This window comes from Hetaerina americana, unplaced genomic scaffold, assembly GCF_022747635.1.
Source record: "Hetaerina americana unplaced genomic scaffold, ioHetAmer1.1.p SCAF_5, whole genome shotgun sequence".
Taxonomy (NCBI): domain Eukaryota; kingdom Metazoa; phylum Arthropoda; class Insecta; order Odonata; family Calopterygidae; genus Hetaerina; species Hetaerina americana.
Genome location: NW_027287095.1, coordinates 32,349,337 through 32,368,024, shown reverse-complemented (window position 1 = coordinate 32,368,024; position 18,688 = coordinate 32,349,337). Strand labels below are relative to the sequence as shown.

Sequence of the window (18,688 nt, the reverse complement as noted above, 5' to 3'; positions counted from 1 at the left end):
AAGTTGGTTGTGATGGTTTTTGCTCCAGCAGCTCTGCAAATACATGATGTAGCATTGTGAAAAAAGAAGGCTCTCGACATAATACTAAAATGTAAAGGTAGTAAACAATGCATAACTTGGAATGCTGTTTGATTTTAAATTTGACAATTGGCAATGCTTCTATTAAATTGCCGCACTTAATTATTAATGAATATCCTGTACGTAAAACTTTCTTGTGAGATGATAGTGACTTAATTATAACCATTTTTCTTCTTAATCATGGATGAACTATAAATGTTGATATTAGTGGATACAGCTGCTAGAGGTGTCAACATACTGTAACAGGCAGGGGCACTTCAAACTTTTAAGAATTTTCATTCTCACTAAACATGGCATGCAAAATACATAACTTAAAAGCTGAAAACTTTGATTAATCTTTTTACAAACAGACCATCTATTCTGGCTACAACTGAAGCACTTAAAAAAAAAAAATTGGTTTTATGTAAAAGTCTCAATATTTCAGGAAAAAGTTACTCAAAAAAGGGACATGATTTTAAAAAGTAACAAATTGCATTAAAATTAATGACTTCATGGTTGCAATACAGGATTGTAAAAATGGACCCTTTTTTCAATTTGGAGATGAAAGAAAGGAGTCTTAAATATGGTCACTCTTATTTACCCTTTGCACCTTTTCAATTAAAAAATATACAATGGATGACGGGCACAGTGACAGATATACAACATACTAAGTTTCCCAGGAATAAATCAGATAAGGGAGGCTTGTGCATGTTAAAACATATTTCTCCATCCTGGAAAAGAAACTGACAGGCACATATTTCTTTCTCGCACTAGGATAAAATCATTTCTCACAGTGATCATGATAAACTTTTCCTTTCCATTTATTGATCTTTGGCTAACAAATATACCCATATTACATACAGTCAAAAAAGTAAAACTGAGTAGTTTTTCAGGATTATGATGCACAGGTTGTATGGCTAGAACAGTAAAACTACAAAAATTAATTGGGAATGTAAGCAAAATGCTAAATTTGAATTCTGCATGATGAATTTATATTAATCAGAAGTGTTAACCACCTCACTATGTGCTGAAATTGGAGCCAGAAAATTTGCTTCATAACTTACGTCTAACTCTTATATAGATAATAGGGAGGCCAAAAATACATTGAGTCTATGTAGAAAGCAGGAATTCTGTCTGAGTTAATCCTTGACATAAAGAACTGAATAATAATGATTACTTAATTAGAATTAATCAAATTCTCACTTCTGGCTTTGAGGATAGGGATCTATACATAAAATAACTCTTCTACATTGAATTCTTGATATTCTGTATAATGAATCAATTGTCTTGTCTCAGAATTACAGGTCATCTTAAGGGACGATCTTGTTGCAATTTATTTCGTCTAATCAATATTTTTGTACATCTAAAGACTTTTTAAAGATTCTCCATGTCATGATTTTTCCACCTAATTAAAAATCCTTATGCAGGAGGGATCCATGGTACTATATTCTGATGACATCTGATGCGTAGTTTTGTATTTTATGCTCAAAGTCAGACAGTGTTTATTTTGGTAAGGAGACAAAATTGAAAATCGTTACGTCAATCAGAATCGAAAAACTCTCGCCATATGTGATCTACACAAAACAATAATGAGTTGAGAAACAATACGATATACTCACTTCTTCTAGAGTTGTCATGGAGACTCCGTAACTGCTGATACCAAGACGTCCTCGATTATTGATGTCCTCTTCAATAGCAGAGAAGAGCACGGCAAAACTATCAACCGAGTCATGTGGTAAAATGAAAGACAGTTCTCTTCCATGCCGACGAGCTTTCTCTGCTTTTCCAACATGCATTGTGACCAAACGTGTGATTGCATTCTCTCTGCCATTAGAATCAAGTACCAATCTGATGAGAAAATAGAACACGAGGTCAGTCACAAAACAGGACCTAAAACAGGACTCATAAAAAATAACAACACCAAAAATAATAGCACTTTCCATAAGCCAACAGGATTCTGAAATATACTGATCCTCATTGCATCAATTCATTTTTTATAAATTGATACGTAGGTCAATATTTATGAAGAAAATATTAGTTATGAGTAAATGGCTTTACACTAGCTTGCAAAAATTCCAAAATGCAATGAGTTTACTTCTGCAACAATCTCAAATTTTAAAAATCATTTGCCTTGACTGGGATTCAAATCCAGATCCCTTGATATCCAGTTGAGTGCTTTAACCAATTAAGCTACCAAGTCATCCTATTACACTCTGAATTTTTAGAATGATTTAAATCATGAATTATTTTTACACTTTCACATTATCACATTATAATGCACATTAGCAGATGACTCTGTTGAAGTTACCGAAACCGCATCTCCCACATTTTCTTTGAGTTTCCCTCTTTCTTAAAAGATATTCGCCATCAACAAAAACCTATAATTTCCTCACCAAATCAAAGATTCGCGCATGATTTATACATAATATTTAATGCAGTAAATGCGATGATAATGAAAATGCAGAGAAGGAAAACTATTTACATGTGAAGCTTCAAAACGGAAGAATATTCTACAGGATACTGCCTCAGTAGATTTCACAATTAATCTCCTCTGAACTTACGTGAGATGATATCCTATCCCAAACTTGTTCTTGAGAAACAATGATGAACCACAACAACGCAGTCTACCTCTGGAAACCACTGCCTTACGATCAGCAAGAATGTCAGCCTCATCCATGAAATGTGTAGTCAAGAGAATAACCTAGAAAATTTCCAAGGGAAATTATAAATTACTATTACAATGAAAGCAACGGACAACAAATAGCAAGCATTAACATTCAATAACATAAACATGTCACATTCTCCACATTTATGTCGAGCATTATAAGAAGATGCATGCATATTTTTTTTTGCCCAAAACTAATTATAGATGCCCGAGGTTAGACCATTTGATTTTCAACAATCTTGAGGATTCTAATGCTATACGTAATTATAGTACTTGATGAAACTCCCTCATTATAAGACTTCATTGGTTTTACACTGATTATTTTTGGGACTTCAGTTTCACTATAGTGCAACACCATCAAGTGCAAAATAAAATAAAGCCAACTTCATATCCTCTTGAGGGGGCTAACTGACAACAAATTTTTACTTAGTACTTAATGGAACTGCACTTTAAGTGACATAGTGTTTTATGTGACAAAACTGGTTCAGCTATCTAAATATGAGTTCATACTAATTATAGTTAAGCAGAAATATAGCAACTCCATTGTATAAAAAATATACATGCACTTTGATTTTTAATCCATGGCTTAAAAGAGGAAAATAATAAAGAAGATAAAGCAAAGGATAATAAAACCACCTTTGATGTTCAATTCTTTTAAGGAATAAATCAAACACTATTGATGCGATGGACTCAGATTTCTTCACAGGTTATAGAAAAACTGTTTTCTCTCATATAAGAGATGCAGTTGGCTCTCCTGCCTTGAGAGACATGTTAAATTGTTTAGATTTCACCAGTTAACATCCTATTTTCAGTAATTTTCCGAAGTTGTGGATGCTGAATAAAAAAATACCACATGGCTCAACTTTGGTCCTAGCCTGTTTTTATTGATTCAATTGCAGACATTTTGGCACTCATTTACATTTTATTGATTGGAAATATAAATCATTGAATCAGTACGATTTTAACCTTAAAAATGTTGAGCATCATTTCTAGTGAAATTTTGTCAACACACTATCTAAATGCAATACCATACAAAATTTAAAATATACATAAAGTGCTAAAACATGGTTCATATAGAAGGGACCTCACAAATCTTAAAACATCACGATTTTCCGGAATTTATGATCACCCTGGGCCTCAATTGATGCCTCCTAGTCTACAGCTGAAGTCAATCTACCTTTTCCATATTTTTCACCCATAATAACTTTACATACCGTATTTTTATGATCAAAATGTTTCTTGCCTTAATACAAATTCATTCATAATACAATTAAACCCTCATGCATGAATAAGTATTAGCAGAGATATGGAGTTAGTTAACATTCACTATATTTTTGACCAATTCATTTGAATTCTTCAAAGATTTGCCAGAAGACAATCCATTGCCATAGTATTTTGAAACCTACAGGATCATATTCACCAGCCACATTTTCATTAGCAACATGGTTATGATTGGTCAATTATGGAAAAATCATACTATGAGGGGACCATGAAGATATTGACTGTTCCTCCTCAGCTTCATTTGTTTTCTGTTTCCTTGAAGTTAACCCTCACAAGTTTGCATTGGATCCAATGTCTTTCCTTATTGATGATGCCAAATATGAATTATGCACAAGATGTGCAGACTTAAATTGAAACAGGATGGGAACTTTCTAGTCTATTAAAAGGAAAGGTGAGCTTTTTGACAAAGAGATGTGTGATTTCACTTCACGCATTTCATACATATCTAAAAAACAACTTTAATCAAAAAGATAAAAGAGGAATGAATAATAGTTTGTTTAAGAGCTTCGTGTAAGGTGCACTAGGGCCAGAATGGGTTTTATTATCTGCCATTTTTGATCTAAAGATTATTTACTGTCAATGGAGCAAAGAGGATAAAAAAAAGCCATGGTTGCAACTCAAGTAGTAAATTTTGTTATTGTCATTATGAGAAATTTTTGAGATATATTTCCTGTGGACCAGTAAAAAAATGCTTCCCGACAGAGATAACATCTTAAGCAGTAGCATACAAATAGATTTTACTGTATAGGAATTATCTTAATTGTATTATTCAAATACATCTATAGGGAAAGAGTACACAATAGACTGTGGGAGAAAGGAGGTGAGAATGGACTCTGCAATCATAGCAGTAAAATATGGCTGAAATTTTTAGAAAGAAAAGTGAAAAGATTTTGAAAACTACACAAAAGTCAAAAAGATAAATAAAATCATTTCTTTGAACATAAGAGATGAAAAGAGGTAGGAGAGACATTATTTTCTTCAGCAAAATTTAAAGCTTAGAGATACCTAAAGAGTAAAAACTATAATTGACTCATAGAACTGGAAGCGTTTCATTAACTACTCCATCATTCATTACCTGCTCCGGTATCAAAATTGAATCAGAGAAAAAGGATCAAGATAATTACACACATGACAAAAAGTAATACAAATCTAGAAAATTTCAATAACAAATTGCACAAAATATTCCGAATGAGCCCCTAAGCATATTTACAGTATCTTAAAGACAACTAGCAAAGTATTGCCACCCTACAACTCCCCTAGAAAATACTGCTCTTATAAGAAAAATTTATTGAAGCACAAAATAATACACTATAACAAAACCAATTGAAAACTAATGGACACATGAAAGCCAGAAATTAAATAATAATTTTAAATGGAGATTACCTTTCCATGCCTTCTGTTTTGCAGAACAGACCACATGTGACGCCTTGAGTATGGATCCACACCAGCTGTCGGCTCATCAAGAATGATGATCTGCAATAAAAAAAAATATATAAATGAAAGCGCTCATGAGAAACATAGGAAGTTACTGTAGCGGCATCTACCACAGTTTCTTGGAATAGGCTTAGCTTATTAAGATTGGAATAATGCTTCAATTCCCATTAACACAATGTTCCAAAAAATGAGATTAATATATTTTTAATGAAGCACTCTACTTACAAAAACTTATTATTGTAATACATGCCATTAGAAATACATAATTATCCTGGAGTGCATATATTATTTGATATTCTGAATTAATGATCTACAAGTGAGCTGAAATGAATGATGGTTAAATGTCTCTAAGTCTCTAAATCATCTTAAGTTCTAATTACAACAATTTTACGCTCAGTACTTCCAAGGAACAATGAAGTTCACTGAATTAATTTGAATGGTTGTTAAGATAAGAATCCAGGAAGATGGAATTGGAACTAATTAGGTCCATCAGAATTAAATATTAATACTCGACATACTATGAAACATACCTTAGGGTCTCCAATTACAGCAATGCCAACAGAAAGTTTTCTCTTTTGTCCTCCACTAAGATACTTAGCAAAAGTATTTGCTTTATCTAAAAGGTCAATATCCTGAAGTGTTTTCACAACTTCCTGTTCCACTGAGGCAGCAGGTATACCCTAAAAGAAGGTAAAACCCATTTAATAGATTGAGAATGTATCATATCAATGGCCAATAATTGAATAATAATGTTGAAATCAATAAATATATAAAACAGACTATGTTTTTAAAAAAAATGTAAGCTGCCTAGACGCTGTAAGAATTTGCAATTTATGTACAACGGGAGGCACAAAAGTAAATTAAAATTGAATGCACATCAAAAGAGAGCTATTTATCAATTTAGTGTACACCAAGGTTTTCGGAAGAAAACAAATACGGAGATCTTATATTAGTGGGTATCATTTTTGATTGAAATGTCTTACCTGAGGTTTATGAGATTCAGAAAATACTATTTATTTACAATTTTAATTGGTTTCTTCTGATAACATCATGGAGCAAGAAATTAAACATATAATTAGTTAATTAGATGCACATTTGAATACACATGATACTTAAGGGTGGCAAACAGATATGTGCATAGAAATTCAAATTAAAGTATATTTTATAGAATTAACAGTTTTGAGTATTGCTTAAACTTATTTAATTTAAAATTGACCACTGTCTTGGCCATAGGCTGTTCGAGTATATGGCCACAGGATAACACAACAGAGTGATATGAGAACAGGAATCATTATGAAATTGCTTTCATGAATTGCCTTTCAAGCATTCAGCATTAATGTCTGCAAAGGATTGTCAGGGCCACTGCAGGCATTAGCATATATACTTTCTGATAACCATACTTTAAAAACTTCCTGATTTACTCCCTAAGTCTTCAAACTAAGCAACATTTGCCAAAACCTACTCCAGCCTATTCACTATTAACAACCAGAAACACCAACACTATAGCTGTCAATTTCTTAACATACATTACTTAAGGAATGTACCCAAACTCTCGGAGAGAAATTCATAGCCTACTATAATAGCTCCTTTACAGCTTCAGCATCTATTCATTCTAGGGTAACAAATGATATACTGCTGTTGGTTAACATGTCTTATATAATGCAAATTTAGCTGATCACTGCACTCAAATGAGCATCATTATCTACTTTATTTTGGATTTGCACGCATGAATCATATTTATTTCAGGGCTAAAAATTTAGTAAAAATTAATGGGATTTTCTAAATAACAAAACTATGCCATTTTTACCGAGAGTGAACAAATTATTTCAAGTGGAAGTAAAATAAATGCCATACAAATTATCATTTAAACACATTAATACAAGTCTTCAAAATCTTTGTCATTTTAACTTTTGAGAATAATTTTATTTTAATAATTCTATAGTACACCAAGAATACACTAGACGACCTTATTCAAAATTTCAATTCAAGTTAGGTCTTTGTTTCTACAATCTGATTAAAAAAAGTTGATTTTACACCATTATGATACTGTTATTTTTTCAGTGATATTATCTGAATATGAACTGTACCAATAAAGGAAAAAAATAGTGCTAATTGATACAGGCATTCAGGGAGAGAATAAGAAATAGCCTCAATTTTTATAACAATCTTACCTCCAGGCAACTATCTATTACTAGTTATCAGGAATGAATTGTATCTAGTCTTAGTTGCATTGGTGGATAAAAATTGACATTTCATTCCAGTCTGTTACTCTATTTTTATCATTATCAGGAGAGTAATTAAATTTTCCAGGGATTGGCTATGCTATGGCTAAGCTATCATTGACCCGGAATTATATGAAACTGTTCTTGAATAACAAACCTGATCCAAATATGCTATGCTTCTTTATTTCACACAGATTCCATTACAATCTATCTATTTTAAATTTTGCATCACTGATACTTCAGAAATAAATAAAAATTTCTAACTCTGTCAGTTAAATTCATAATTACACATTGTAAACTCCTGAACCAGTTTAACTATGAAACTAAAATGACATCATTATCACCAAAACTATAGATTCATTACCTTAAAATAAACATTTCCCTTAACAACACATACTGTCCAGTTTTTCAACAAATAAAATATGTTAAATAATAATTTATTTTTATTTATTCTAAAATACATTAATATCAAAAATGATTATTTACTTTTCTCGACAACATTTATCATCTATTAAACGGCAATAATAAAGGAATAAGCCAGTGATAGTTTTAAGACAATGATATATAAATATTCTACCGGGGTTAAGTCTTATCAGCATTAACCAACTCTGTCAACCCAAAGTGAGAAAGTGTGCAAAAACAAGTGCATGAAATGACACAACAGCATTAATTACTTTGAAAATTTGCAACAAAACTTAAAATTTTTTTTGGAGTAATTTCAAACAATATCAGAAATGTCACAATACTTTAAGTATTTAAAAATGAACAATAAGATTTAAGTAGCTTATCAGTATTATGAAACTTCAAACATATTGCACAAGCTTTAAATAGTGCCAATGATTACTTCATAAGCCTGAAAATATCAGTGTTTACAAGCTATTTACGGCATACGTAATTTCAAAAAATCTTTTGCATGTTTAAAATTTGATGAATGGCACACAAAATGAGGCAGTATAATAATCTTCTGATGGATTACACAACATATTTTAAATCAAAATTCTATGATAATTTAATTCCATGCAAAAATTAACTTCTAAACAAATATATGAAAAGGAGATATTCCTGATCAAATTGTACAGTTGCATAAAAAATGCATCAAACTAATTCATTACGATGAAAAATATCAGCAATACTGAAATGTAATTGTTAATTCATGCACCTAAGTAGCTATTAGGAAATATAAAACAAAAAAACAATTAGGCAACAATAGGGCAAAAATGAAAATTTATAACAATCTTTAATTAAATAATAAAGTAAAGAGATATGGCTCAGAAAAATTAATAATACAACTATTCGTACCTTATTGCCACCTTGCCACCAAAAAGGTAACAACATATGTATTCATTTTTCAAAATGTTGCAAAACTTGTATGCCAGCATTTTTATACAACTTCCAAGGAAACAATCAAGTTTGCAAACAAAAAAATGTTCATAAAAGCAGATTTTACCAAAATGGTTGAAAACTAACAGATTTCACTGGTTGTAGTTATTCACTTATTGAAGCTCAAAATAAAATTAAAAATCTTTCCTTGCATGTATACGTCAAAAAAATAAACTTCAAACTTTCATAAGCAAGGAGAAAGCACTTAAATTACTGCACAATATTCTGAAGTGTAATTAACTTCATGCCAATGTTCACAGGAAACCCCCCACTTAAAACTGGCTTTGAATAACTAAGCAAACTAAACTCAGGATCACAGCGCTTTTATCTTCCGCACATAGCACTTTAAACAAGTGACAACCCAAATTTCTCTGTCTGTGTATATATTCACCTTGCAAACCAACTTTGTCAACCAATGCTTAAGCAGGCTGTGCCTGTTGTCCCAGAGCTTCCCCTCTGTATGCAAATAGATAAATAAAGTTGGGAAAAAACCAATAATATAGTTAGAATTGCTCATAAGGCCACTACTATACAATTACATGTACAGGAAAAGCCTATAATAAACAATCCTATTGAAAAAAGATGCAGAGGTATATTCATGTTTTAAACAACTACTTGAGTTTTAAGGTAACTTGTATGTTAATTCTTTTGAGGAATATAAATAAAAAATAAATTCTGTAGATAGGGTTTGAAGTCACATTATTATCCCAGCTAAGAGGGATTCCTACTGAAGTATTTACAACAATCTTCATCACAAGGGATTGAAATCAAATAACTCATGGTAGTTTAAAAATATATTTCAAAATAATAAATTTTCTAAACAAAGGTATCTTATAATACATATAAGCTATTTTACCATCAAACATTCACATTTCATAAGCTTTTTGATTTCTCCTAAATGAACAAATTCTATTATATTAATAAAATGGCTACACTTATATGAGACAATAATGAGACTTCAAATGAGAGATGCTACTCGGACAATAAGTTGGTGGATTAGTTTTCCAATGCTCAACTGCACTCATAAAACCAGGATTTTTTTGCGAATATGATTATGGAAATCAAATTGAATAGTTCTCCATAATTAACAGGAGGGTAAATAGTAATTTATAACTGACCTAACAAAAAACCATCTCCTGATCGCAGTGTGTACTAAAAAAGTGGTTTCTTACTGAGATTGAGGCAGCGACCTTTTGAAGACTAATACTAAGTTGAAATATCAAAAAAAGTATTTAAACTAGAAATTAGAAATGAGGGAAATAATGACGTGGAATGAGCCATTTCACACATATCAGGGGAATTATCCATCATCCTCATTATAGAAGAGACATAACAGTTTCAGGCTTAACTTTGTGGAATTCCTTCACGATGAGGGTAGAAAAAGGAACTTTGCACTTCCACCTAAAGGAAGTGCAAAGTTTCTTTTTCTACCTTGATATAGAAGAGATGTCACTGATGCATTATCAGTATCAGAGTACATATGTAATAAACTCATGCACTTGATTTTGATCAAATTTGGCTGAGGATTATTGATTGCAACTGAACATTTGCCATTAAAAAAAAAGTAGAAAGAAGTACTTCCCCCAAATGTGTTTGATATTCCACCTTTGGAGCCACATTTGTGTAATAATGATAATTAAGCCTATTTCAAGGAATGTACAGTGCATATACATTCATATTAATGTAATGGGGTAATATTCACAAAGTATTTGATGCATGCAGGCAATAAATTTTTCTATGATTTCTATAGATTAGATATGATTTGCTAAGATATAAATACACAATGACAGTAAAATATTGTTTCATTGAATATGTATCAATCCTTAACTGCTCAGGAATACTCGAGGCAGAATATCAAAGTCCTGTACAAGATTTCAATGGCTTTCTGGATAAGTAACCATCTATTAAAAAGTAAATTAATTGGAAGTTACATAATCCTCACTTTTTACGCTAGCATCTATTATCGTACAATTTTATTCAGGGGAGAGAAGTCTCATGCAGTTAATTACTTCATTTTTCATTAAAAACCAGGTCTACAAATTATTTTATCTCAAAGGTACAACACATTAAGGTGAAGTACATCATGCCATCCAGTCAAATATGATGCATCCTTGAACTAATGCCAAAGATTAGATTTATGCATAAGGACAATGCATGCAAACAGCAAGAATTATACATAGCAGTGGTATGGCTAAGGTTTGTACATGAGAGGAGACCAAGTAAGCTTTCAAGAATGATAAGTCCACTGTATACAGGAGCAGTTCACACCAAAAGGGGCACCAAACTGCAGTATTTTTGAGGAAAATACATGACATTTGCAGTTTGAGCTAATGAAATCTCCATGGTGGTGGTCCTTTCCCTCTTTTTGACAATCTCTGTCAATTGATTGAACTACTACAAAACACCTACGCTTACTATATGTTCAAGTTGCATTCCAGTGCTCAGATGAAAATCAATGATTCAGAAGATAAGCAGTCAAGAGAATTAACTAATTGGGTAGACACTCCCAATTAGTTACTTTTTGAGCAATAATTTATTAAATAAAATACAACAATAGTTATCATTTACAACCTTTAAATGATGAAGGTAAGTTAATGTCCAAATAAAAAGAGATATTAATAAAATTAGGAATACAAAGTATCTTTCCACTGTCCTTACACTTCCACTGTCCACTGTCCTTAAAGGACAGTGGAAAGATACTTTGTATTCTTAATTTTATTAAAATGAATTTCCACGAGGTTGAGCCGGGAAAAATTGAATATTTAAGAAGAGATATGTTGAAATAAGTACTTTATGCTTTACTTGGCATGCCAGCATTCATGCTGTAGACATTTAATAAATAGAGAAAACAAATACTATGACTTTCCAGCTTATACCACTATCTCACTTGAAATGACTTCTTTGCATTATCATGGTCGGTCATTTAAATGATAAACATTCCAGATTTAAAACAGCCCCAAATAAATACCTTCCAGCCTTTAACTCTTTATTCTCCCTAGTCTAAGAAGCTGCTATTCTCATTATATAGCTTGTTGCTGCAAAATTTTACCTTTCCATGCAGTTAAGACAGCAGTATTTCTCTAAGCAGCCTGTCTTCAATATTATATGTATGAACTTTATAATCTGGTTTTTGAGTCTATACATGAATTATAAAAGCAATTAAACAAAGCATTTTGAAAACATGCACTGGTCATTTACATTTAATCACTTAATTCTCTTAAACATTCTGCATGCACACTGAACACACAAAATCTTCAAATTGTCCTTTTGCTGCTATCATTTGCATTACACTTTCAATATGTTCTTACAGGTGAAATGCTCAAGACAGGCCAGTAAAAATAATTGAGTATATCTTGTAGTTACGTGAGTGGTTTCTAATGAGGTAATCCTACTTAAAAGCCATTAGACCTATTCTAACAGAGTTAAGTTTCACTGGCCCAATGGGCACCCTCAACACCACCCAAGCTGTGTGATTTTTCGGGTACCAGATCTTCCTGGGAAACCATAATCACCACTGGCCTCCCTAACCTGTGTGAATTTCACACTCCATTGGGCTTAGTACTGGGTGAACTCTACCAATACCTATCAAACCGATTGAAATGAAATGAAATAATTTACTTCGAAATTCCACACACTTTATTTTAAAAACACAGCCCAGGTTTAGACGTTGAACGCCATCATCAGGTGGTCCTCATAGATGCAAACTTGGTATATATACCTTCTGATCAAGGGAGGGTTGGTCAGAGAGGGAGGGTGGAGGGGTAAAAAGGTCACAATGTAGCAGGGAAGAAAAGAGAATTAAATCTTTTGGTACCAACTATTGACTTGTTGAAATGTGTCCGTTGCAAAGATGAACTTGCCAACAAAATTTTGTAACCCTCCTACTCCTCACTCCTAGACCTACAACTCTTCCAAGTCAACATATATCAACTTTAACTTAACACAACAAAGTGCTCCCTATATATACAGCAATTCTTCATTGACCACTTTTTTTCAATTATGATAAGTATGAAAACTTATTGCATTCATCACCAATTCAATTGACAGGAATGTACCTAATTGGAATGATTTTGATAAAAAATGTAAGAAAAATACTGAGAAGTACTGACAGACCCCTTAAAGATAATACAGAGCAAACACATACTGTATGGAATTGTTATGTGTATGTACATATTAATAGTACAATTTCAAAAAAATCAATGAGGTCTAAGGGGCTGAAATACTAGCATCATCATTCAAACCACCTCAGTATTACATTTTCATTTGAAGTTAAAAATGTTTGAGTTAAACAGCATAACTGACCAAATGACAATCACACCACATTAGATACATACTTCACATTACTGATGACTCACTCAAAGGTTTTTTCAACGGAAACATAAGTAAGAAAACAAATACAAAATTATAAAAAATAAATGATATGATTAATACAAACAAATATAAATCAAGATCAGAGTCAAGGTGAAGCTTCAGCTTTAAAATATGCAGGTCCTCAAAATTGCATGCAGAATTTCAAAAAGCTGATTTCTAAAAGAAACTTCAACATATGAAGTTGCTGAAAATAATTTATATTGCTTAGTAACTTTAAGTGACTGAGATTATACATACTAAAACTGGTACGAGAATACCATAGCAAAAAAATATTCCTTACGTACATATTTTCCTAAATTTAGTTTAACATCTGTCATATTTGCCAGGTATTATGCCTGCATCATCATATTCCTGTAATCGTGTTCGTTTTATTATTTAAATTTGGATGAATCAGAAAATATGTGAGCCAGGGAACCAGTTGATTGATCATTCCTTACACATTTGAAAGAAAAAAGCTTTTAAAAAATATTTTCACTACTTATGACAAAGTTAATAATTTTGCACACAACATTTGCAGTAGATAACCTATAGATTACTATTTAAATAGACCCTTTCAAACTTCTTTTTCTTTATGTTACCAACAATCATCAAATCCAAAACAGAATGAAAGATATCATTTTAAATTTCATTAGGTTTTCTGAAGAAATAGTTATACTTCAATTGATATGTTATTTAACAATCAAAATGATCAAGCTCTTGGAGTAATTTAAAACCGTGCCTTTTATTTTGAAGACCTTTTGGACTAACTGTAGCCTTAAAAAGTGAGATCTCGTATAAAATAGTGAAAACTACTAAAAACCTTTCCTCTTTTAATTTTTCATATTCCGTTTCCTTTTAAATCAAAAGGCAAAATTGTTTACTGAAGTATCATTCATTATATTTTTCGGAATTTCTTCAGTCATTCCTAGTAAAATGTGAATCTCAGACACTGCGTGCTTTCTCAATGACTTATGAACATTTTTCACATCTTCTAATTCAGTTCAACTCTAGACATCTTTCTATAAGGAAAATGCAAGATCAGCAGAATACCTCTTTTTAATTTACACAACTACACCAGGCAATCAGAAAGATTTTCTGCAAAGAGCTCATATCCATCGGTACTGTGTCCTTATCTGCTCATGCATTTCGTGGCCTCCCAGTTTTTTTTTTATTATGATGATATCGAACTAAAATTTCAACAATATAGTAGTATTCTCAGTCCATTTTCTTCATGTCCATTTAGCAATTGGCTTAAATTATTCAGTAAACTTCCCCATGAAATCAAATAAGAAACAAAAGTATCTGTTTTAAAAAAAAAGCTGTTCAACCTGTTAAAAAGTAATAAGTTCTATTCTGTAATTGAATACCTGGAATTTTTGCTACACATCAATGCCAACTTAACCAATTAATATGTAAATATACTAGTGTATTTTTATGTATATATACATATTGTGTTACTTCTAAAATTGTAAAATTTATACCTGATGTGCCCTATGATTCATGTCATGAATTTTTCTGTTAGGATTAATTGAAGTTCACTGAGTAATTGACCTCTCATTTCAAATGTTAATTCATTGGAAAAGAAGTTCAACATCAAAAATCAACTGAGAGTCAGTCTCATTCAAATTTAAATCATTAAATTCTATAAAAAATTTTCTTTTGGCAGTCAAAAAATAAGGAATACAAATAATGATTAACATTCTTATTTCCTCCACCAGAGAAAAACAGAACAAAGAGTTCGCCAACATCTTTGGGAGATGCTTTAAACAAACACTTTGGAGGAGAGGTTGTAGCACAGAGGCGAGATGCAAAATCTCTTATAACCTTGGCATTATTGGTTACATGACATTTACATGGACAACTGTTTAATTAAACGCGGAATAAAAGAAAGGAAATACTGCCACAGAGTGTATCTGATGGAATTTCATCAAGTCTTAAACTGCAAGGCTTGAGTGAGGGACTTAACTATTTGTCTTGATGTCTGAATAAAATTACTCCTTTTTTTGAACAAGAGAAGAGAAACACTAAGTGTACTCTCAATTTAAAATCAAGCAAAGTGATACTACCAATGATATTTATCCACTGAACAAGATCAAATACTTTTTAAAAAAAGAAGCTGATATGTAGTTCTATATTTTACTAGAAAAAAAACATGATGACAGTAAAAATTACAGTAAAATTTCAATAAACAGACTTTTGGATTGACACTGGAAACAGGAAGAAACATTCCAGGCAGTGACATAAAAGGAACCTAGCATTACTATGAAGCAAGAAGAGATTACACTATTACACCAATATCATTCAATGGGAACATTAAAAAAACCACCAGTTTTCATATTTCATTGATAAAAACAATGACGTAAATATATTTTTCTTTTAAAACCCATTATGAACCACCAACCTGGCCGGCCCCGGCAGCAGTGGAGTAATGTCCTCGCCTGCTAACCCAAGGGGTTTTGGCTCAATTCCCACCTAGGGGGGATTTTCCTCCACCTAGCGCTTAGATGTTTGTAATTGTCTTTAATGTTATATTCTTGCCAAATAATCCAATGTAAAGGCAAAAAAATTAGGCTGTTTTAGGATAGGAGCTAAGTAAAAAAAAAACTAAATTTGGAATATTTCCTGAATGGTTGGTCAAGGTTAAGTTGAATTATGGCATGCTAGGAGGTGGAACATTGACAACCTTTGAGCATTGAAATTGTAAACCACTTCTGACTACATAAATAAATGAACACAAATATCATTATAGCTTTGAGAAATTAATGCTGCCCATGCACAGGAAGAGCGATGCAGAGTGCACAAAAGCATGGAAACATGGCAAAGCAAGGTGCAAAAAAATGGGTGAGCTCCTACTACTACTCTAACATTATCTTCTACTTTCTGTATCTACGGACAAAAGAAAAAGACTACTAGCTATAGCACCACCAGGACTAGTGTGTGATATTGAGGGATAAGGGACTCTTAAAACCTTAAAAGAAAGAGAGAGAGAAGGAGAGAAAGAGATAAAGAGAGGCATGGAAGTCAAAGAACTGTGACAGATTAGGAAACTGGGGAACGCACCCGAACAGCTGCAAAGAACTCGAGGTGTTCCCTTGGGGTGAGGAAGTCGAAAAGGTGGTCGTGCTGGGGGCACACCCCTGTCATCCTCCGGATGGTGCTCATGTCGTTCTGGTCCCTGCAATTTTTTTATCCAAACCACTCTTATGTACATATCCTCCCCCACCAATGAAACAAAGGTGAAATAAGCTGTAGCAATACTATTTGGCACTTTATTACCCAAAGGAGATGAAGGGTATTTCACTGAGAGGACACTTGGGACCACATCAACAGTTCAATACAATGATCATGAACAAAGAATATATTCATGAATCTGCATTAAAAGTTCTTTTTTTTTCATTTTATGGAGATTTGAAATTTAGATAAAACAGTGGTGGGTGCATGTGTCAGGAATTCACAAGCATAAATGTTTAAAAAATGAATGTAAAATTATACTATGCCAATGATAAAAATCATCAGCCAAGTTATTTGAGTCTATTTTATGCTTCACTGAATTCCAGCATTTACTAATGAACTTGACAATCCATTGCTTACGACAAATGCCAAACAGCAAATATAAAATTTTACAACAATTAACTGTTTGTAGAGTATTCAAATTCTTCATAAACAATGGAAATACCCTACTAAAATATTTTTCCTTTACTATTTCAACAGGTAATGTTCTTAATACTTTTTTTGGGTATTAATAGGTTAGGAAATCCCATTAAAAGCTAAAAAAAAGAAACTATTAACGATTAGGGTCCGAGGTCTAATTTGTATGCATTACTATTCCAATGACTTTACCACAGTTACTACTGAAGTTTATGGACCAACATAATTTAGAAAGCTTTGTTAAAATAAATACATAATTGTATTTGGTATAGACCATGCACACAATACAAATGAAGCATGGACTGGTGCTATTAGTGCACTGAAAATGGGTGACTGATGCATTCAAGTAGCCAACAGCAATCAACCCAGCCAAATGATGCAGAAGGACATTTAAGCCCTTTTTCATGTTCGGCATAAACTAGAAACTGCATAGAGACAGCTGAAGATACATGCCACCCTAAAATACATATATGTAGCATTTATTTATATTGTAGGGTCTTATGGCCTTCAACAATATAATTAAAAGACATTATTCAAAGCTAGTTTATTTTTCTGAAACTAGGAAAATTATTCATTTATATAGTTTCACTTTCTTATATTTTACAAATTAAAAATGAATATGCATAGTTCATTTACACATTGATTTAGAAAAACAATGAAATAAACCTCGCACATAATCTCATGTTAAAAGTGGGAACGCAAGAATGGATATGTGTATATATATATTATTAAATAGGATGTTGATAATACTTCTTGAAATGCACACTAACGTTGAACTACTGAAAGTGTCAGGGGATTTTATGCCAATAATTCGTACTTGGAATTTAACTTCTCATGAATCCAATCACAATTTGAAAATGCTTCGTACTTAGATATTATAATCATTTCAAAGAGAAGTGTATATATCTACTATCTATGAGAGAATAGCATAAGCTTTTAAATTTAATGCAAACAAAATTGGATATTAGGTACCTATTACAGCAATGAAAAGGCAAGGCAGTTAGGAGACAAAAGTGCAAAACATAATCAGAATATTAAGTGAAGCATCTTATCAGAATTTGTGTTATCACAAATACCATGCAACTGAATTTTTGGCCATTAAATTTCTAGATAAAAGTGACATTTTCTTCCACTTTGATTTGCTGAATAAGTACCACCAACTTTTTGAGTGGTTTCATCAAGAGAGCCCAGAAAAGACTCACTTGGAGAGTTATGTTAAATGAAGTGTGGAAAATAAATGTGCAGCAATGCTTAAACTACAGAATTCCTAGTCATGAAGAATAGAGTAAAAAAAGGCTTTCACCATGAAGATTGAAACTATCCATGGACCTTTACCACTAAATCCAGAAGTGCCTTATTAACTTCCAGTTAATTTTCTACAATAATACATCTACCACAATCAAATAGTAAACATAGGTGATAGAGCTTGCATTTCTTGATTCTCAAACGTTTTCAGGCTTTCTTGTTGCTTGGAAACATTTTCCCTGGCAATTTCAGAAATAAATAATATGCATACAAATCATTAAATTAGCATTGACAAGATTTGTTTTCCATATTACACACCACCCTCATCCTCCTGCACTTTGTAGTGTCTTGATGTTTCCATCACACCTTAGGAGTTTTAAAGGAAAAATCTATTAAAAAAACTTAT

The 18,688-nt window shown here is 32.1% G+C and overlaps 1 protein-coding gene across 1 annotated transcript in view; it reads right to left on the bottom strand.

The window, feature by feature from the left end:
• LOC139694365 (cholesterol transporter ABCA5-like) overlaps window positions 1–18,688 on the bottom strand; it is an 83,548-nt gene that overhangs the window by 30,549 nt on the left and 34,311 nt on the right. The window contains exons 13-17 of the mRNA XM_071592869.1: window positions 16,450–16,564; window positions 5,968–6,117; window positions 5,387–5,476; window positions 2,619–2,758; window positions 1,677–1,905 (exon numbers count right to left, since the gene is read on the bottom strand). Of these exons, the coding sequence (XP_071448970.1) occupies window positions 1,677–1,905; window positions 2,619–2,758; window positions 5,387–5,476; window positions 5,968–6,117; window positions 16,450–16,564 (724 nt within the window). The remainder of the gene's footprint in view (window positions 1–1,676; window positions 1,906–2,618; window positions 2,759–5,386; window positions 5,477–5,967; window positions 6,118–16,449; window positions 16,565–18,688) is intronic.